The sequence below is a fragment of the Telopea speciosissima genome, chromosome 1 (genome assembly GCF_018873765.1).
Source record: "Telopea speciosissima isolate NSW1024214 ecotype Mountain lineage chromosome 1, Tspe_v1, whole genome shotgun sequence".
In the NCBI taxonomy this organism is placed as follows: Eukaryota; Viridiplantae; Streptophyta; class Magnoliopsida; order Proteales; family Proteaceae; genus Telopea; species Telopea speciosissima.
In genome coordinates this window covers 28743097-28763209 of record NC_057916.1, presented here as the reverse complement: position 1 = coordinate 28763209, position 20113 = coordinate 28743097, and the positions used below count along the sequence as shown (strand labels likewise).

General features: G+C 38.8%; 2 protein-coding genes across 3 annotated transcripts; one reads left to right on the top strand and one right to left on the bottom strand.

Moving 5' to 3' along the window:
* Positions 1 to 8450: 8450 nt before the first annotated feature.
* Positions 8451 to 14165, top strand: LOC122658982 (CASP-like protein 5B2). Its single transcript, XM_043854154.1, has 3 exons — positions 8451 to 8823; positions 11339 to 11471; positions 13821 to 14165. The coding sequence occupies exons 1-3, from the start codon at positions 8693 to 8695 to the stop codon at positions 14019 to 14021; spliced, it is 465 nt and encodes a 154-aa protein (XP_043710089.1). The 5' UTR covers positions 8451 to 8692; the 3' UTR covers positions 14022 to 14165.
* Positions 14166 to 15180: 1015 nt separating this feature from the next.
* Positions 15181 to 19281, bottom strand: LOC122643138 (mannose-1-phosphate guanylyltransferase 1-like). Of its 2 annotated transcripts, none has more exons than XM_043836792.1 (5): positions 19234 to 19281; positions 17211 to 17341; positions 16487 to 16549; positions 16142 to 16381; positions 15181 to 15957 (listed from the first exon to the last, which is right to left on the bottom strand). In XM_043836792.1, the coding sequence occupies exons 2-5, from the start codon at positions 17319 to 17321 to the stop codon at positions 15286 to 15288; spliced, it is 1086 nt and encodes a 361-aa protein (XP_043692727.1). In that variant the 5' UTR covers positions 17322 to 17341; positions 19234 to 19281; the 3' UTR covers positions 15181 to 15285. The 2 variants fall into 2 exon arrangements, with proteins under 2 accessions (XP_043692727.1, XP_043692719.1); XM_043836784.1 differs by lacking the exon at positions 19234 to 19281 and adding an exon at positions 18690 to 18708.
* Positions 19282 to 20113: the final 832 nt, after the last annotated feature.

The following is a 20113-nucleotide window of genomic DNA, read 5'->3' as shown; positions in this document are numbered from 1 at the left end:
TATCAAAATTCAAGGGTCATTAATTCAGTCAAATACGCTCCCATTTGTCGGCATGCATCCCCATGTATGTTCAAGCATGCACAACCAAGGTACTATGATCTCTCATGGTTCTAGATTTTCAAAGTTTAATTTTACTAGGTAAACTCTGACTGAGTTCAACTTTTAGGCTTATTTAGGTAACATTTCCTAAGTAGATTATTTAGGAATAAAACCAAGACATTTCTATGAATTACCCTCCTAACCTACAATTAAGTGTCAAGTAGAAAGTCTATACATTAATTCATGGGATTGACATAGTTTAGTTTTGGTTATTTCCTTTCTTTTTCTTCTTTTTTTTTTTTTTGTTTTCGATAAATTTTATTTTTGAAATTTAAATGATTAAGAAAGAAAATGAATGGATGAATATAAAGGATTAAAGAAAACAAAACGGTTGTACCATATTTTGCACTAGTATCTATATCCATTTGAAGGTATTTCCTTCAAACGATTAAAGTCAATCTAATTATTTGTTTATTAAAATATAATGAATCTTCTTTTTCCTTCTTTCAATCCAATTTATATATGCTCATCTATAAGCGTTGATATAGCATACACAGTCATATTAGTGATAACTGCGATCTATAATTAGTGGGGAATTCAAATTTGAATCCACCATGTAACCACCTTGATGGGTGGTGTTACAATTGTTACCATGTTATCACGGATTTTGAATAAGATTTATAATTTTTCTTTTTACCCATGGTGAAGAGAGAATCGCTTAAATCATGGGACTTGACCCTTTGATTGTGAGAAAAGGAATTTTCGACCTCCAATAGGGGATCGAAATTAATGATGAACCCAAAATCCAATCGTAATGCCACAACATCAATGGTAAAGGTGAAGGAAAATTTCAAAAAAAAAAAAAAAAAAGAAGTGAAAGCAAAAGTTAATCCTTTCATTTTCCCTTAATTTTCTCTAATAATTAAGGAAAAATTTTTCCTATACCTAGTGTAGGGTTCAACCTCCATCCTAAGGTCTTAAAACCTCCCCGTATTGACTGAAGTCGATAATATATATGAACCTCCTCCTATTGCATGATACACACTTCTGACCCTCTTCTGTCCATCCAAAAGCTGTGGTAAAGGGATTCCCCTTCACTGTGGTTTAAAGAAAACTCGAGCCAATATTTCTGTTGACTTCTATATTGTAATTACTTAACTCATGTGATTTACAAAATGTTTTTTTAAACTCAAGTCTCTCCCCCCCCCCCCCCCCCTAAAATTTCATTTTGTACGTCAATCTTAATTACATACTATAGCTATTCTCCTTTACATTTGTTCATGTTTGATCATCTCTTATTCACAATGTATTTTTATCTGCTCCATTTCCTGCCTGCTCCATTTTCCAAGTTCCTCTAATAGAAGGGGGTAGATCCCACCAGGGCAGTATGTTTGAGCAGGGGTAGGATGATCATTTCTGCCCCTTTAATTAGAGGAACATGGGAAATGGAGCAGATTAAAGGTCAAAGATGTAAAGCTGTCGTCACAGATCATAAGAAGGAATATGATTGTGAGAAACTCTTAGGTTTGTATGGTAGTCAATGTAATTCATGCCAGAATTAATGCTCCATTTGATTAATAAGTTTTGTCCTCTAACCAGCTTCCAAGTGCAGAGAGTGAGATTACATGTTTCTTGATCACCAAAAGAGGAATTCTTTTGGTTAGTCCCACCATTTGGCATTTCATGCATAACTAGTAGTGGACAAATCCTGTTACAAATCATGACAGTTATAGAGAGAGTTCAGCCAAAAACATACTTTTAAGGCATCAGAGGAGGAAGTTTTCATGCATGTGGCAATGTGGGTGACAATTGCACTTTCAAATTTAGGGTTAAGACAAAAAGGTTTGGAAAAACTGCTAAACCTCATAGCATTAACTCTTTTTTGCCCCCAAAAAGATGAATACAATTTCCCCCTGTTGGGTTTGCATAAAAAATAAAATAAAATGGGAGAATGTTCTCTGTGCCGCAGCACAGCCTGTGCCCAGGCACATGGGCAGCTTGTGCAGGGGGGCAGGGTGGTCATTGCACCCACCCCCATGTGCCTGGACGCAGGCTGCATTGCGGCACAAAGAACAGCGCCCCAAAACACAAGGTTACACATAAATTGAGAACTGAATGATGGGAGAGGGTTATTTGATCAAGCAACATAGAAGAGCACATCAATGAAGAGTGATAAAATTGTATCATACATTGGAGGACAACGAGATCATTTCATGGAGAAGGAGAGAGATAGACATAGAGGTTCTAGACTCTACACCAGCAACTTAGAAAACCTTTTCCCTTGAGTCATATTCTAGGATTATCTGTCATGAAGAACTGTAGGAAATGTATGACATAAGGACCAGTCGACTGGTCATCATGGGTGGATAGATCGATGTGCAATGTGTATAATTTTGGGAGATTAAGAAGGATTTTGTGGGAGGTGGATCACATTGGACCACTCTATTTCTCTTTATTTATTTATGACCGAAAAAAAGAATGTCATGAAGTCAGTGTGTAGATTCTTTTTTTTTTTTGATAGGTAGGGGGGATGTAGGATGTGAACCAGGAGACTTGAACTCAAGATCTCCTGATAGCAATGGGCCTTTACGCACCACTAACTACCAAGTGCACTAGGCACTTGACCACCAGTGTGTAGATTCCTATACACACCCGCTCACATTCCACCTGTGGACAGTGGACTTCACATTCTCACTGTGTTAAAACCTCATATTGAACGATTCGATTTTTCACCCCCCTCATTAGTGGGAAATTGCACTCTAGCGTTGTAGCAAACTCTCTCCCTTTATTTAATTACTAAACTTTTTGGGAGATCACTGTAGCTGTAGACCCTAATTAGAATACATGGAACCTCGGTGGTTGAAAACTTTCTCCTTTTTTGATTCCTATACACACCCTCTCACATTCCACCTATGGACAGTGGACACATTCTCACTGTGTTAAAACCTCATATTGAACGATTCGATTTTCCACCCCCTTATTAGTGGGAAATTGCACTCTAGCGTTGTAGCAAACTCTCTCCCTTTATTTAATTACTAAACTGTTTTTTGGGGGATCACCATGACTGTAGAACCTAATTAGAATACATGGAACTTCGGTGGTTGAAAACTTTCTCCTTTTTTGAATATGAAAAACCATTGAACAATGAATTGAAGCAAAAAAAAGTAACAACGGAATCGTAAGAAAGTGCATAAGAACCTTGGTGGATTCGATTTCTCAAGTAGGCACTCTGATTTTTCTTTTGGGGTCGCGAATCATGTTGACCTTTCTTGATATATCTCGTCGCAAATTATTATGTTGGTATACACTGGTGAATCCTTCAATCTATATGATAGAAGAGTCCACATTCATGATCCATCTCATTGGTTAAATTTAGCTAAATAAAGGTCACTAAGTTTTTTTTTTTTCTAAAATGAAATTTTTTTTTTTTTTTGAAATAATCTATAAGTAAAATTAGTATTACCTAAGATAGAGACACTAAAATGGATAAATTGTAAAACTAGAATAGATTAAAAAAAAAAAAAAAAGAAGGAACACAATAGAGATGGATTATAAATGGCTCAAGTACATAATAAGTTGAGAAAAAATCATTTGAAGTGGCACAAATACATGCAATGAATAATTTTAAATGCACATGTGAGAAAGACGGTGTCATTGAGAGTAGAGGAACTAAAAAAAGCAAGAGGCATGCATAAGATGATTTTCAAAGATACAAATAGAAAAGAAATACATGGATTAATGTTTTTTTTTTGGGGGGGGCGGGTAAATACATGGATTAATGTTGACATCAAATATATATTTGAATGAAGTTGAATGGTAAAACAAAATCATCTAGCTGACCCCGTTTAGTTGGGCCACATCATTATCCAACCATGGGTCTATTTTCAGACTATTTTAACTTTTAAACATACCATTTTAGTGTATTTTTCAAGGAAGTATCCAAATGACATCTCTATAGGTGTATTTAAAACTTGACATCTTCTTTTAATTGCCTCTTGTTTTATACCTCAAAGTTTTTTAAGTTAATGGTATAAAAGAGTTTAAAAATTAATTGAAAGTGACATATCATTATGTCATCATCAAAATGTATCATGGTCATACATATTCTTCAAGTATACATGTGAAATGATAATATTTTCTATTAAAAAATTTGTACATTATTTTAAAAGGGCAAAAAAAATAGGAAAATAAATTATTTGAAATCTCAAGAGGTGTCAATAAGAAAATCCATTTTTCAAAAAAATAAATATTTATGCAGGCATCATTGAAAAGTAAGAAAGAAAGCCTTGTACACAGTGGCTATATGGTTGAGATATATTCTCAAATTTTATATGTGATAAATTATTTCTCATTTATCCAATAAATGTGACAAAAGCAGCTGGCTGTATTAGAAAATGTTTCTATTCTACTTCAATTGGATTTTCCTTCTAGTAAAGGAATTTGCTCTATTGCTCTAGTTTTAGTCAGGTCTATGAATCAATTCTTCGTTCTTGCCCCTCTCTCTCTCTCTCTCTCTCGGATTCAGATTCTCTACTGTAGAGCTGCCCGGCAGGACCGTACTGCCCAGACATGGTGAGGCACGCAATGACCGCCTTACCCCCACTCGGGCAAGGCCCTTGGGCAAGGGTAAGGTGGTCATTGCACGTCTCACCATGTCTAGGCAGCACGGTCCTATCGGACAGCTCGGCAGTAGAGGATCCAAATTGCTCTCTCTCTCTCTCTCTCTTTTTTTGAGTGGTATGTGATCTCCCCCAACAAGGATTTAAAATTTGGAACTGAGTGTTAAATTGGTCCTTGCCAATCTGCAAATCGGAACAAAATCAGCCGGAAGTAGTAAAAAAAAAACCCTAGAATCAATCACTCCGAACATTCAAAATTGAATCGATCATGCCCAATTTGATGCATCCTATTTTGAATTATTACGCAGTTCTCCTCACTTTTGTTACGGATTTTAATCCTCTCCATCACCCTCATCTGCCAGTGAGGTTTAGTTGGAGGTTGGCGGCATGACACGTGCATTATTCCAAATCCAATGGTTGAATGGCTTTCTTCTTTTGATCCAGCCGTTGGATTTGAAATAATCCATGTCATGCAGCCAACCCCTCACTACACATCACTCGTAAATGAGGGTGCAGGAGAGGATTAAAATCACTCTTGTTACTACACCCTTTGGGTTTCCATAAACAATGATTTGGTAAGAAAAACAATTTTCAAAAAAAAGAAAAAAGAAAAAAAGATTTGATAATTCCTTATTTACTTTTCTTTCATTTTTTATCTTTACAATCCAAATTAGCCTTTTGAAATTTGAACATTAATTATAAATTAATAACCAATTTTAAATTACTAACCTTAACTGTGAATAATGGCCATAATCATCACCGTGTAGCGCATCGACCACCTATATTGGCATGAAACCTACCACCCAAGGATCTAGAATACGTGTATACCACATGGGCACATTTAAAGCGCTCTCAAGTATTTGAATAATGGGAGAATGTTCATAGGCTGCGCCTAGACACATGGGGATGGGCAAAATGATCACCCTGCCCCCTGAATGGCAAGCCCAAGCGTCTGGGAGTAGGCTGCGTTGCGGCACAGAGAACATCAACCCTTAAACAATATTCATCACTCTTATTCCCATCAAAATATTTATTTTTTTAAACGTAAATTCTTACTACTAAGATTATTTAGTTAATATTATCTTTATACAAACAAAATTTCTCTAATTAAGATTATGATTAGTGAAGGGTTCTTAAATATTAGACAATGTATCCCCTAGTGGTGTCAATTTGGCCCGTCCACGTCGAGCCTGATTTGAGCCTGGGCTGAGCTTTTCAGCCCATAGGGCAGGCCCGAGCTAAGGCCTTGGGCTGAGCTTGGCCCAGCCCAGCCCAGCCCGACCCTAATTTAAGGAAGAAAAACCCAGCCCAACCCGGTCGGATCGGCTCATTGACACCCTCTAGACTTTCATATATTTGTGTAATAGACGCATAGCCAGGACCCCCATGATGCAATAGGCCCCAGGTTAACATTTGACTGTGGACCTATTACACAATGAGGGCAAGCCCCATGGTTGTCCCCACCATGCGTTAATTTGGTGCACATAAGGTTATGATTTTCCGAAACGTTGGGTTGGTTGAAATAGTTTTAAATAAATATGTGAGGGAAAAATGTTCTAACTTAACTGCACATGTGTATGATTAAGTGGTTGACTAGTAAGACACGATGGAAAAGTCGAGTAGGGATGTGATAGAATATGATTTTGTTTTTCTTTTATTGATGTAATTTTAATGGGTTCATCTTGTTGTCACCAAGTAGGTGAACTAAGAAATTGTAATTTTATTTTTTTATCCCTTGATCTTAATCTAATTCTATTTACTTTGCATACATCGGTGGGAGTAATTAGAGACAGAGAGGTTGGAGGAGCCGATGGAGAGTATGAATTGCATTAGAACAGATGTTGGGTGGTACATAGGAGGACGTTCAACGGTACAGAAACAGAAATCACAATCTCAATTTTTATATATCCTGTCCGGTTCCCTACCCGGTACAGTTGTCCAGTTCCTCTCATAGGGAGGCAGAAATGACGATTTAACCTCACTCGGGTAGTGTGTTCGGGCAGGGGGTTAGGTCATCATTTCTTGCCCCCTATGAGAGGAATCGGACAATTGTACCGCACAGGGAACCAGAGAGGATAATGATCCATCACAACCTAGCCGACAAAGACGGCTGTGATCGTGACAAAGGGCATGACCACTGGCAACAATCCCTATCATTGAACATATCTTCTCCCATTCCAGTTCCCACCCTACCGTGTGCCCACGTTGGACTGCAAGTCTGCAAGAACCACCACCACCACCATCGTTCACCCTCGCCCACCCAACCTCCACCTTCTCTCCCTTTGATCCCTACATACCTCTTAGAATCCTCACCCTTCTCCTCTCCCCATCCAACCAGCTTCCTCCTTAACCTCAGTCTCTAGCTCTTGGCATTGTGGTGGCAGCCAATGCAGTAGAGCTCTAGCCTAAGTCGAGGGAGAAGTTGCATGTTCGACTTTTCCCCGTGGGATGTGTACATCCTATTATTCCCCTCCCCTTCCCCCTTGGCCGCCCTTCTTTGAGTTGGGATGTCACTTACCTCTCTCCTTTGCTAGCTTTACGAAATCTTTTCCTCTTTAATATGGAGCAGTACTACTATGAATAGAGGTAGATAATTACGAATAAACAAAATTTCTAAATCTTTTTTTAGTTTTTAAAATAGGGTTTTCAAAAATTGCGTATGTATAGTGCTCTGGTAGTCCGGGTTTCACATAAACATTTTTGATACTAGTCATGTAGTGGATCCAAGGAACCTGGCTTGGGAACAGCCCGGACTAATCATAGTAAGAGAGTCCAATCTCTGAAATAGAGCTTAGTCTTTCCATAGAAGGCTTAGGTTATGAGTTGATCCAATAGAGTCAGAACACACACTAGATCCAAATTCAACACTATACTGTGGGATGGGAAGAGAGCTGCTTTGCAAAGCTGAGCATAATGTTCTTTTGGAGAGTGGTCGTACATCAACTCGACCATCAGAAGAGGAAGGAGAGCAGTGGGCCTTTAAAAAGGAGCGATGGAGTAATGGGTAACCTTAGTCTATATGTTGCTTATGAACCGCCAAGTACCAATATCGCAACAATACTGGCGCAAACGGATCCGACAGTGCCACCTACGCCCTGTCACATCGGGCAGTGAAATAACAACCCATCTCTCCCATGGATGCTTGTGCATACGCTCCCATTATCCTCTGCATCAGCGTGAGGGTCGCATAACCTGGCAGCATATCCTTTTCCCTTTTTTTAATATGGAAAAAAGAACTCTGTCCGAGAGTATGGCCTACACAAGCACTTCCATGAGTCTATCTCTCTCATTTCTATATGAAAAGATCCATTTGCCCCCTTGTTTTGAGGAGGAGAGAGATAAACACATGGAAGTGTTGGTATAGGTCATACTCTTGGACAGAAAACTATTTCCTTGATGAGGGGTATGTCTTGTAAATTCACATAAACTTGACAGTTGACACCGGGATGAGGGGTATGTCTTGTAAATTCACATAGAAACAAGGGCTTTGCCGGAGTGTCAGAATCTCGGGTGTTTGTCTCTGCCGCTTTTGGTGCGCGTGACCAATAAACCAATCATTAATCATTATCCCTCACTTTCGCGGCCCAGAGCTCCTCCAACGACAACAGAATCGCAAAGAAAATAAAAAAAAATGCCTGGGCCATAGAGAGGAAAACAGGCGAAGAAACGCCAAGAACACAAAGGTAAAGCGGGAGAAAATAATTACTTAAAAAAGAAAAAACTTGTAAAAGGGTTTCTGTCTCTCGCTGCAAAATCTCACTCCCCATTCAGAGAGGAAGGAAGCTCGAAAAGAAGTCTTAAACCCTCTTCGAGTCAGTGGTTTCTGATTCAAATCATGGAAGGTATTTGTATGTTCCATTTGAATCTCTGATAATGTTCGGACAGTGGTAAGCATTCGATCTGTGAGTTCAATCACTCTAGAAAATACTTATAAAGAGACTTCACAGATGGGGAGAATCTAGAAAGGGTTTCATTCATGAACTATGAAATCAGGGTGAGGCCATTTCTACTGTGTCTTTTTAGTTGACTGAGAGATGAAGATCTTCTTTGGAAGCCCTGGTACGGTTAGTGGACTTCTTCTGAGGATAGGACAGTGTTTTTGCGCTGCTGCTTCCATTGGAACGATGGCGTCTGCCTCTAAGTTTAACAACTACACAGCTTTCTGGTAGTATCTCTGTTCATTACTTCCGTCCTCTTTTCCTTTTTCCTTATGGTTTCTACTGCTAAACATGTTTTGGCTTTTGTACATATTATATGATCAGTTTTCTGTTGAGGTAAAGCAAAACTGTTCAGCGATGTAATGTTCGTTTTTCATTTTTAATGGTGGATTAAATTGATCGGAGACGTATCACAATAAAATGAATAGAAACCTCATCTTGTTCAACTTGGTCTTGTTCACCTTAATCATCAAGGTAGATATTTTCGTGAAATTACTAACGAATGGAAGGCTTTCTATGCACATTGGAACCTAGGCTGCAAGTGGGGAATAAGATCTTATGTTATCATGGGCATTTTTTTGATATTCAGCTGGTTCTGTGATTTTCCTGATCCCTAGGTTAATGTGGATAAATATTTTTCTAACTGCATTTGTTTGGTTTGTCAAGAATTCAGATGCTGTGAAATACCTGATTTACATTGTATCAGGTGTTTGCAACAAGAATCATCAGATTAACTCTATTCAAAGCTATATTTGTTTTTCAAACCTAATCCACGCACCCCTAGCAATTCAGACCTCCACCTAATTAAAACGTGTAAATTTCATGGGGTTGTGGAAATACAATATGGCAATTTATGTTAGAATTCATCATAGATCATTAGGTGGCTATTCTAAAATGACCAAGAGTTTCAACTCCGTCACTACAAATTGACACTGGGAATATGTAACCTTTTTCTTTCTTAAATTCTGTTCTTTTCCATTTCATTTCACTTACCAAGAGGAAGTGACCAGTGTTTTTTCAGTCTGCTATCCATTGTCTGAGGACTAACAGAGTATTCTCCAGTTGTCCATCTGCATTTTTTGAATGTTTGTTAATTTTATATCAGTAGAGTGTTTTCTAGTTGTCCAGTTGCATTTTGTGAAGTTTTGTCAATCTCAACTGCTCCAGTGACTTCAAAAGTTCTCATGAAGCAGTGGGAGATGGTATTATTGCAAAGGACGAAAAATTATTAAATATCTGTTCCATGATGATTCCTCTACTAGAATTCCAAGGGTTCAAAATTATGCTTTGTCCTAGCTTTGAAGACCCACCCTATGGATTTCATTTACTCAGTTCAATGGCTTCTTTCTGGGTACAAAAATAGATGACCCCCAAAAGTCAACTGTAAGCATCTGTCTTGTTGGAGGTGCTCTTTGGGGGGGGGGGGGATATGCTTCTCATCAAAAGAATTGTAGTTTATTTTTTCACTTCATGTTTTTGCTTCCTACTCTGTGTCTGTGGTATTTAGCTTATCATGTCCTTAGAAGTGCAAATTACATCCTGGTTCTTTGGTAGATGAGTCTTCATGATAGTTCAAAATTTCGGTAGAAATGGCTGAAATTTCGCGAAATATTTTCAGTTTCGAGAAGCCTCAAAACGAAACGGGTGGTTGACTCTATAGGCATTACCAGATTTCGACCAAAATTTCGGCATTCTCGTTTTAAAACTTCGGTATCATTTCTGTGAAATGATACAAAGCAGTGTTATTAATTCAACACTTCGATCAAAATGAGTCATAATTTCTTCCTATTTTGTGAGTTTTAACAGGAAGAGAGATAACACCCTAGAAAATCCCAGATTTCATAACATGTAGTCATGAACCATGTAGTCAGGGGGGTTTTAATAAGTAACATTTACCATGTAACTTGTACTTAAGAAAGTGTGTATGTATTTATGTAACCTGTACCATGTATCATGCACCATTTCAATATGAAACATGTACCATATAATGTTATTGTTAACTATGAAATGTTTTTCAATATTACGTTTTTTCATTCTTAATGCATATTTTAGTTGTTTTAATTGAATTTTGTGTATTTTAGTACTAAATTATATGTAGAAAAGGCTATATTAGAATAAGCATACAACAGGGTATGGTGTACACTAGCAATCTATCGTCCGAAGCCAAACTACCATTTTGGATGTGTGTTTTTTACAATCTAAAGGTTCAAATATGTTTAGAGATGATTCATTAAGATTTCTCTAAAGTTTCGGGCCAAAATATGGCCATTACCATCAAATGACTAACCAAAATATATCAGATTTTGGTCGATTTCGACTGAAATTCGAAATATTTTTATGTCAAAACCGAAATTTTGAACTTTGGTCTTCATGCATTAAGTGTATGTGTGTGTGTTTGTGTGACTATTTTTCTTTTCCTTTGTTGTTTCCACACCCATTTCCTTCCTAAGTCTTGTATCTTACCTTTCTATTTTCCTTTCGTACCAAAGCTTTTCATATTTACCAGTAGAAGAAAATTTTACAGTAACTTGTTTGAAATCAGTTCATGTCTACTAATTGGCTACTCTTCTGCTGTTATGCTATAGTTGTTGTTTTAGTCATGTTGAACCTTTTAAATGATCCATTTGTGGAATCTTCTCATAATAAATTAGATATTATATTTGGGAGTTGCTAAAGACCCAATAACTTATTAACTTCCATATCACCATGTACTTCGAACTAATACATATCTTTTGGATTCAGTTATTTAGTTGCTTCAATGGCACTTCAAGTACTCTGGAGCATGGCACTTGCATGTCTTGATGCTTATGCTTTGATGATGAAGAGGGACCTCCAGAATCCTCTATTAGTGAGCCTGTTTGTAGTTGGTGACTGGGTAATTGATTTGCTTGCTTCTAAACTTCATTACCAGTAGCAACTCCCACTTGTAGAAGTGCATTTTCATTTGAACATGAAACTCTGGGATGCATGCATACGTGTACATGATATTTATGTTGGCAGACTTTTGTGGGAGTCAAAATTTGTACCTCATGTATGTTGTATATTTTTCAAGGGAGATGTTTCCGATGGTGCCAGGATGGGGGATGGGGGGGATATCCCACGCCACACTGTTCTGGGCGTGGGAATCAGTTTCATCAATAGGGGGCCCCACATGGTCAAAAGGTGAGAGAGTGTCAGGGATGTGAGAGGTTGTGGGAAAGCATCCCCATACTAACAAGTAACAGCATGGGGATCTATTTCCCGTTTTTCAACCAACTCTATTCATTCTTTTGAGAGGAAGGGTGGGGAGAGTGAACATTGTGGCATTCAATTTTTTTTTACATACAACTCTGGCTGGGTCTAATACAACCCTAGCATGAGGGTAAATATCCTCAATCCTGACTCAGCTTGTCTAAATGTTGGCTTATGTTTAATCAGGTTTCGTTCATTGGCCGATCGAAACAATCGTATGAGTAGTAGTCTAGACCACGACATGTACACTAGATGCAAATAAGTTTCGTATGTGATCCTATATTCGATATAAATATGAATTACTTGTATGAGAGACTTGTAGCTGTGTATTATGTATATGTACTGTATCTTACGTGCTATGCGTGTTAGTTTTTGGTTTGGGGCCCAGCCCAACCTCAAGCAGGCATTTCCATCTCTAACCCGGAGTACAGTCTGGAAAACTCAGAAATTGGTTGGACCTATTGGGCTTGGGTTAGCCCTGCCCAAGGTGCAAGTCTACAGGAACTATTCCATGATTTTGGTGTGATATCCCTTGAAGGTCTGATGGCATATCTTTGTTGGGAAAATTGGAAGATGTCACTCCTAATTAACATATACGATTCATTTTGTATTACAATTGTATGTCATTTTTTGGCAAATTTTTTACATGTCATATGCCAAGGAATTTTAAGAAATTGAATGTTCTGGGGTGGCCTATAGGGGCCAGAAGTGGCAATGATCTTGAAATTGAGAGCATAATAGCATGTGTTATCAGTCGAAAGGTCAGAGGTTCTTTTTTAGGATTTGTAGTTTCCACAAGTTTTTACACACTATGGGTGAAAGTTCTACAAGGTGGAGCCATAGTTGTCATGGCGTCGCCATGGCGACGCCATGGCGTCTGGCGCTGGAGAGGGCTGCATGGCGACCTACGCCATGGCGACCCTCTTTGATTTCTTCTTCCCGACTCTCTTTCCCTCTTCGTTTTCTTCTTCCTGTCTTCGATTTCTTCTTCCCTCTTCGATTTCTTCTTTCCCTCTTCAATTTCTTTCGATTTCTTCTTCGATTTCTTCTTCCTGTCTTGTTTCCCTCTTCGATTTCTTCTTCCTGTCTTCTTTCCCTCTTCGATTTCTTTCGATTTCTTCTTTCCTCTTCGATTTCTTCTTCGATTTCTGAATTTTCTTCTTAAAACTTGAGAAACAATAGAGAAAAAATAAAACATGGCTTGAGTATACATCTATTAACACATTAAAAATAGAGAAAATAAAAAATAAAACATGGTCGACATGCTCGCCATGGCAACGCCATGGCGGGCGACATGTCGATATATCGACGTGACACCCTCCACCGACTTGGATCGCCGTGACGCCGTGACAACTATGGGTGGAGCACTTGTGTAAGCATATGAGTTCTGGAATTAAGGGCTTTCCTCTTATTGCTATTATGGTTGCAACCTATTGTCTGTGCATCCATAGATGTCTTTGGGATCTTTTCTGCATAATCATGTTGTTTGCTATGGGCTCTCAGATTGTAGAAATGTGCAAAAATATTCTTGTGGGACTGAACAAGCAAGATGGGGGAAGAAAAAAAGTTCAGATGCAATCTGAACATATAGGTTTCTTTCTTTTTCTGGGTGAAGGCAGCCTTCATCATTTGTTGTCTGTGAAAATTCTCCTAATCCATATAAACTTGTTCAGCAAAATTGTCATTTGATCTCCCTTTCCTTATATTGTTCTGTAATAGACATTAGAGATTGCCTTCCCATTCAGGCCTATCATATTTTCTGTAACATTAACAGGAAGGTTCTGTTCCTTGTATATCAGCAACACTGTATTTAACTGCCTTCCAATACCACAGCTCCATGGAGTTGTCCTTTTATTGGATGCATCCTGTCCTACCAGTTATGGTGTTATCCAACAACTTCTTGCTGATTTAGATTGTGTTATGAAGTTTGTATTAGTGATTTTAAGATGCATATTCCAGTGGCTATTATGTATAATAGTAAATTAAAATACAGGTAACAGCAACTCTATCACTTGCAGCAGCATGCTCATCGGCGGGGGTGACAGTTCTATTTACTAGGGACTTGGATTTCTGCAAGTTACTATCTCATGTCTCTTGCGGCAGGTTCCAGATCTCTGTAGCTCTGGCTTTTGTTACATGGTTCCTCATTGCTGTATCTTCTCTTGTAATGTTTTGGCTAGCGGCCTCTGTTTGAGAGACCAGTGCTCTCTCTCTCTCTCTGCTGTTGTTCACTTTCTCGTAGTCAGGTAGTGGTTTCCATGTAAAAATTTTCATCCCTGTTGTGTATATACCAAGTAACAGTGATGGTTAATATCAGTACGCACATTAGCTTTTTCAAGCATGATGCGTTTTATTCATGGATCAATTCCAGATTATGTTATCAATCCATGTTTTCTTGAACTGTTACATTATCCTTTTATCTCTTCATTATACATATTGATAAATAAACAAATATTTGGAAAAGTTATTTTTGTGGATTACGGTTTCCATTATATTTATTTATGGGGAGCACCCTTACACTATGGAATCTATGGATGGCACACTTCTTAGGCTGGATGGTGGTTCAAATTTTGTGAATAGGTAGGAAATATGATGTGATAATACTGACCATTGGATATCAAAGGAATGGTCTATAATGACTATATGCCATTTTCATTCAATTATGGGCAAGGGATCGGAGGTGCCCATAAGATCATTACAGATGATGGAAAAAGGAAGAGGGGCTCGATGCTCCCAGATGACAAAAAACTGATGCCGTCCTCCGGAGGCCAACGCATCTGCAGCCTGGTTGCCTTGCCAGTAAATAAGTCGGAAATCAAAAGAAAGGATGATGCCTGCAAGATGAGCATAATCTGCAATGATATGCTTGATTTCCATGGGATTTCAGGGTAGCGATGATTCAGTATATATTAATGATTAATGAACAATCTCCTTCGAGGATAATACTATGCAAACACTTCACATCAATGATAAGAGCTTGTCTAATAGCTAATGCTTTCACCACAAAGACAAAGGTGAACCCTGCATATTCAACAAAACTAATGAGAAAGTGGCCTTCATGGTTGTGAAAGATTCCACTAATTCCAGCAGGTCTTGGAGGCCCCAAGCACAGGCCATCCACATTGATTGATTATTTTTTGAGGAGAATCACATTAATTTTAATAAGAGCTTGAGAAAAAAGGAGTCTGGATAACCATCGAGGCTAGGGGCTTTCAAAGGATTCATTGATTTGAAACCTTGACGAATCTCTGTTGTTGAAACTGGAGCAAGAAGAGTTGCATTATCATCATTGAATACTGACAATCATAGAAGTCAAGGAAAAATAAAATGAGAGAAACCACAGCACCGATAATTTATATAGCACACCCCAAAAACAAAAATTTACATTTCCCAAAGAAAGTAAGGACAACTATAAACACAAAATTACTGAACATCTGAAATAAACTTTCAGTTCACCCTCACATGACGATTTCCGGCTTCAGAATGCTACTCTTGATCTCCTTGTGAGGTAGAACCACACCCCCATTGCTGTAGACTTCATCACAAACGTGAACATCTTCTCCAAGGATAGTCATGTTCTCAACACGGGCCCACTGCCCAACAGTGGAGTGCCACCCGATGATGCTGCCGGAGATGCATGCATGCTTTTTAATACGAACCCCTCTCATCACCGTACAACGTGAGAGTCTGACACCTGATTCGACTACACATCCTGGTCCAATTGCGACATCTGGCCCTATCAGACAGCCCTCTCCGATCACAGCACTCTCATCTACCAGAACATTTCCAACAATGTGAGACCCAGAGGCCAACTTGGATGAGAATTTCTTCCTTAAGGAATCCAGGTAGAGTCTCAGACCAGTGATGTAATCCTTTGGTTGTCCAATATCCATCCAGAATCCAGGTAGGACCATTGCATATAGCTTCTGCTCCGCAGCAATCTTGGGGAACACCTCTTTCTCAATTGATGTTGGCCTCAGTTCTATGCGATCAAGAACAGATGGGTTCAACAGATACATCCCAGCATTGATCTTGTTACCCACAAATAATTTTGGCTTTTCCACAAATTTATCAACTTTCCCCGTTGATTCTTCCATAACCACAACACCATATTTGGATGGCTCATCCACCTACCAAATAGAGAGTAAAAAATTGGTTGGGGGGGGGGGGGGACAATCATTTTACTTTATCTTCAGGTATTATAAGAAGGATCAAAATTCCAACAACAGGAAACATATTGATTTTCATTGAATGCTTTACTGGCGACAGTGGGATGGGAAAAAATAAGGGAAAAGTAACAAAAGTCAAAATTACCTTGGTCACCATAATGGAAGCCTCACCACCATGGGATTTGTGAAAGTCAATCATTTCTTTGAGTGGATACTCACTGATAACATCACTGTTGAGGACAAAAAATGGCTCACCAGAACCATCAATCAGTTTGTCCCTAGCCAAAGCCAGAGGACCAGCAGTTCCAAGTGGTTCAGTCTCCTGTGAACAGGTGATCTTAATCTCAAGCTTTGTCTCAAATTCCTTCAAGAAGTTGAGCATCACCTGCACCAAAAATAAAAAAATAATCACCATAAAGTGCAACTCAAGAATTAGAAGCAAAAATGGACTATTAAAGGTCCTTGTTGCTTTGGACTCGTGGTATATTACCTCTGGTTGGTAATTGATAGCCAAAACCACTTCAGTTACTCCAATTGCTTTGAGAGCTTCTATCTGAGACAAATTCAAGGACCAATATTGAAAAACAGAAGTTGATTAAGGGATCAAAACAATTATACAATAGTAGAACATGAATTTTACGGTATTCCTTTGAAGGTGCAGGATCACTTCATTCAGGTTCAATTGCTACCCATGAGGACCCTGAGTTCCACTTGAATTTAAGACTCCTTGCTAGGCTTTCGAATCAACCATTGGACACTGTAATTTGTGAAGGTTGAAACAGAAAAATCAACAAAGAGACTCAATTCAGCTCAGCCTTATCCTAATTAAATGGGTTCGGTTAAATGATCCTCTTTTACCAATCAGCTCTATTCAACTCCATATTTGTTACCAGTCCTAAGCTGTGCATGTCTTTCCTCACCACTTCTCCTAGAGCTATTTTAGGCCTGCCCCCTGGCTCTTTTAATTCCTCCAATCTGGATCATATCAATTCTGCTAACTGGAGCAATCAGAGGTCTCTGTTAAACATGTTCATACCACCTCAAACAACTTTCTCTCAACTCATCATATACCAGAGCTATTCCTAAATTAACCCTAATTTGTTCATTCCTTATTTTATCTTTTCTATTTTTACCACTCGAGCATTATATCCCCAGAAAAATAGGCATGGCAGGAACAACGTAAAACATAGAAAAGCATGTTAAAGAAGTAAGACCTGATGCAGAATCATAGGTTTGTTAGCGAAATCAACCAGCGGCTTTGGGACACTAAGTGTCAATGGCCTCAACCGTGTTCCAAACCCTCCAACAAGAATAAGTGCCTTCATTGTGAATATCCCTGCCTTTCCTGTCACCCAACAAGTCAGATTCTAAGAAGCAGTTCATCATAAATCAAAGAAGAATGCAATCCCAGTAAAGGATTCTCCTGTATTTATCCATGACAAGAGAAGAGAGAACTCCAGCATTGGCATTTGTTGATTCAAAACAATAATAAATGAGCTTATGCTTGTCTGTCTAAACAAAGCTGTCAAGCCTTGGACGGGTGTTGAATTGAACTTGACACAAATTCACCAGATGCAAGAAGGAAGAAGGAACACCAATCCAGGATAGGAACCAGAGATTAAGGATACTAATAAATTTTAAGGAGACTTAAAAGATTTGCCACCAAAAAATTAATCCAGTTGTCATAGGTTGAGTAGTAATGCTATAATAGAAAGCGGGAACTGTATATGTATGTCTTCATCTGAAACAAGTATACCATAAATGCAATCAATAAACCAGTGGAAGGGTTGGTTGTCGCATCATACTGGACATGGAGATGAAACTTAAATTGAATTGTGAGGGTCAACAACTTGAAATTGGATCAGGTACTGGGACTAATAACCGGTGTTCCTTATCTTATTTGCCGAAGATTGAAATTGGTGGCACTTTCCACAAAAAAAGAAAAAGCCAGATTTCTAAAATAACCAAGCCCAAAACTCCAAGAACATCATCTATAAGCATGATTGGAAGAAGTCAACACCAATTTCAACCATGTCCTTCAATTAGAACACAAATATATTATAACCAACACAACTCTAAAGGGATTTATCAACGAAAATATCTGTGATAAGCCCGGGAAGTACAAGTTTACATGAACCAAAACACATCATTCAATGCAAAGATATAGGGGTCGTCACAGATTGATGAGCTCAGTAAACAAACAAGAATATATTGAAAACTCAAATACACCAACAGAAAACAATGATGAAATCATATCACAGGCTTGAGGAAATATTCGAAAGTCAAACTACAATTTTGCCTTCAGAATGAAGCATAAGATGCCAAAAAGATCCAACAAATTCCAACAGGGTCAGGACAGCGAAGAAACATGGAACCACTATTCGATCCAGTATCTCAACGAGATGAAATGGCATCCACATTGCAGAATTCTTCATGAGATCTAAATCGGAAGGAAGCAAAAGGGAAATCAAATCTCAAAAGGGGCGTCTTGGGTCTGGGCGGTAATGAACCATTGGATTATAATAACATACATCCCACGGGGGCCGAGGTCAACTCAATGAACGCGGAAGCAGCATAATCTGATTCAGTTCTCATTTTATCAAGAAAAGAAGAGGGAGCAGATCTTCACCCATTAATCTAGCGCAGACTTAAGTTTGAATACAAATCTCCCCAACTTCCGACATAGATCTCACCCATTACTTGTTTTTATAATTCATGCAGAGCCGTACTTGCGTCATTGGTAAACACAGCATTCAAATCTCCGCAACTGTTGGGATTTCGGAGAGAGAGAAACCACAGAACGGGATTAGTAAGCTAGTTACTGCAGCGACCACTTTCAAACTTAAGTCCGCGGTAGATTAATGGACATGAAGAAAGGAAACCATTGAATGCTTTGACCTCCTTCTGACAAAGTCTCTGAAACTGTTGAGAATCAAAATCAACCCCTACTTGGAGGGATCTGATTCCAACCAAAGCTCAGGAAGGAGAGAGAGAGAGGTTATAAATCTGAAGGGGAAAAGGGGGAGCTGGAGAAGATAGAGAAGAAGAATGCCGAAAATCAGAGACTTTGGGGTATTAGGCATTGATCCGAAGGGGAAAAGGGGGGGGGCTGGAGAAGATAGAGAAGAAGAATCCCGCAAACCAGAGACTTTGGAGTATTAGGCATTGATCAGACGAAAATACAAAAGCAGAGCAAAGAGAGTGAGAGAGGAATTGCCGGGATCTGCAGGAACTTACCCGGAGATTCGCTCAGACTTGGACGGGAAATAGGATTCCGGCTCGTTTTTCCCGACCGCTTACGAACGTTTGCTTCGCCTTTTCTTTTCCTCCTCTCCGGTCCTCCTTCCCTAACGAGTAACGACTAACGCAATGACCCGTTTTGGAGTAGTAGCAAGTAATTTCCGCCTTTCCCAGAGAAATCCAAATCGTCTCGTAAATAGGGTATCTTTATTGGCACATCTAAAGATACGACATAAAAGGTCGATTCACTGTAGGTTTTGGTTTTGGCTTGGGTTTCGGTTTGGTTTGATACGATTTCAATATTTTGTTACTTTTTTTGTTTCTATTTAAAAAAAAAACCACCTTCGACTTGTTTTCGAACGAACACGTAGGGATGTAAATGGATAACCGAAATCAATCCGAATTCGCATCCGTATTTGTTTAGGGGCATCCGTATTCGTTTAGAGATATCCGAAAATAATCCGAATACTCCGATTAAAATCCGTTCAAAAAATCCGAATACTTAATAATAAAAAATTAAGTAAATAATGATTTCAAGGGTTTTGAAGATTAAACAAGTTCTAAAATATGATGAAAAGAGAATCATGATCTAAGAGATATGGATTGAGAGTGAATTGTATCCGCTAGGGGAGGAAGGTCAGGTTACACAAGGCAGAGATGTAAACGGATGGTCGAAAATCCGAATCCGATCCGCATCCGAATCCGTTTAGAGGTATCCGTATTCGCCAGGGAATATCCGGCTCGATCAAATCCGATCCGTATCCGATCCGAATCCGATCCGTTTACATCCCTACGAACACGTTCTGTCCGTGGACCATTGGGCTCGACGTTTATTCCAAAGGTGCAATTGAACCAGACATCAATCCAACGGTCGGAT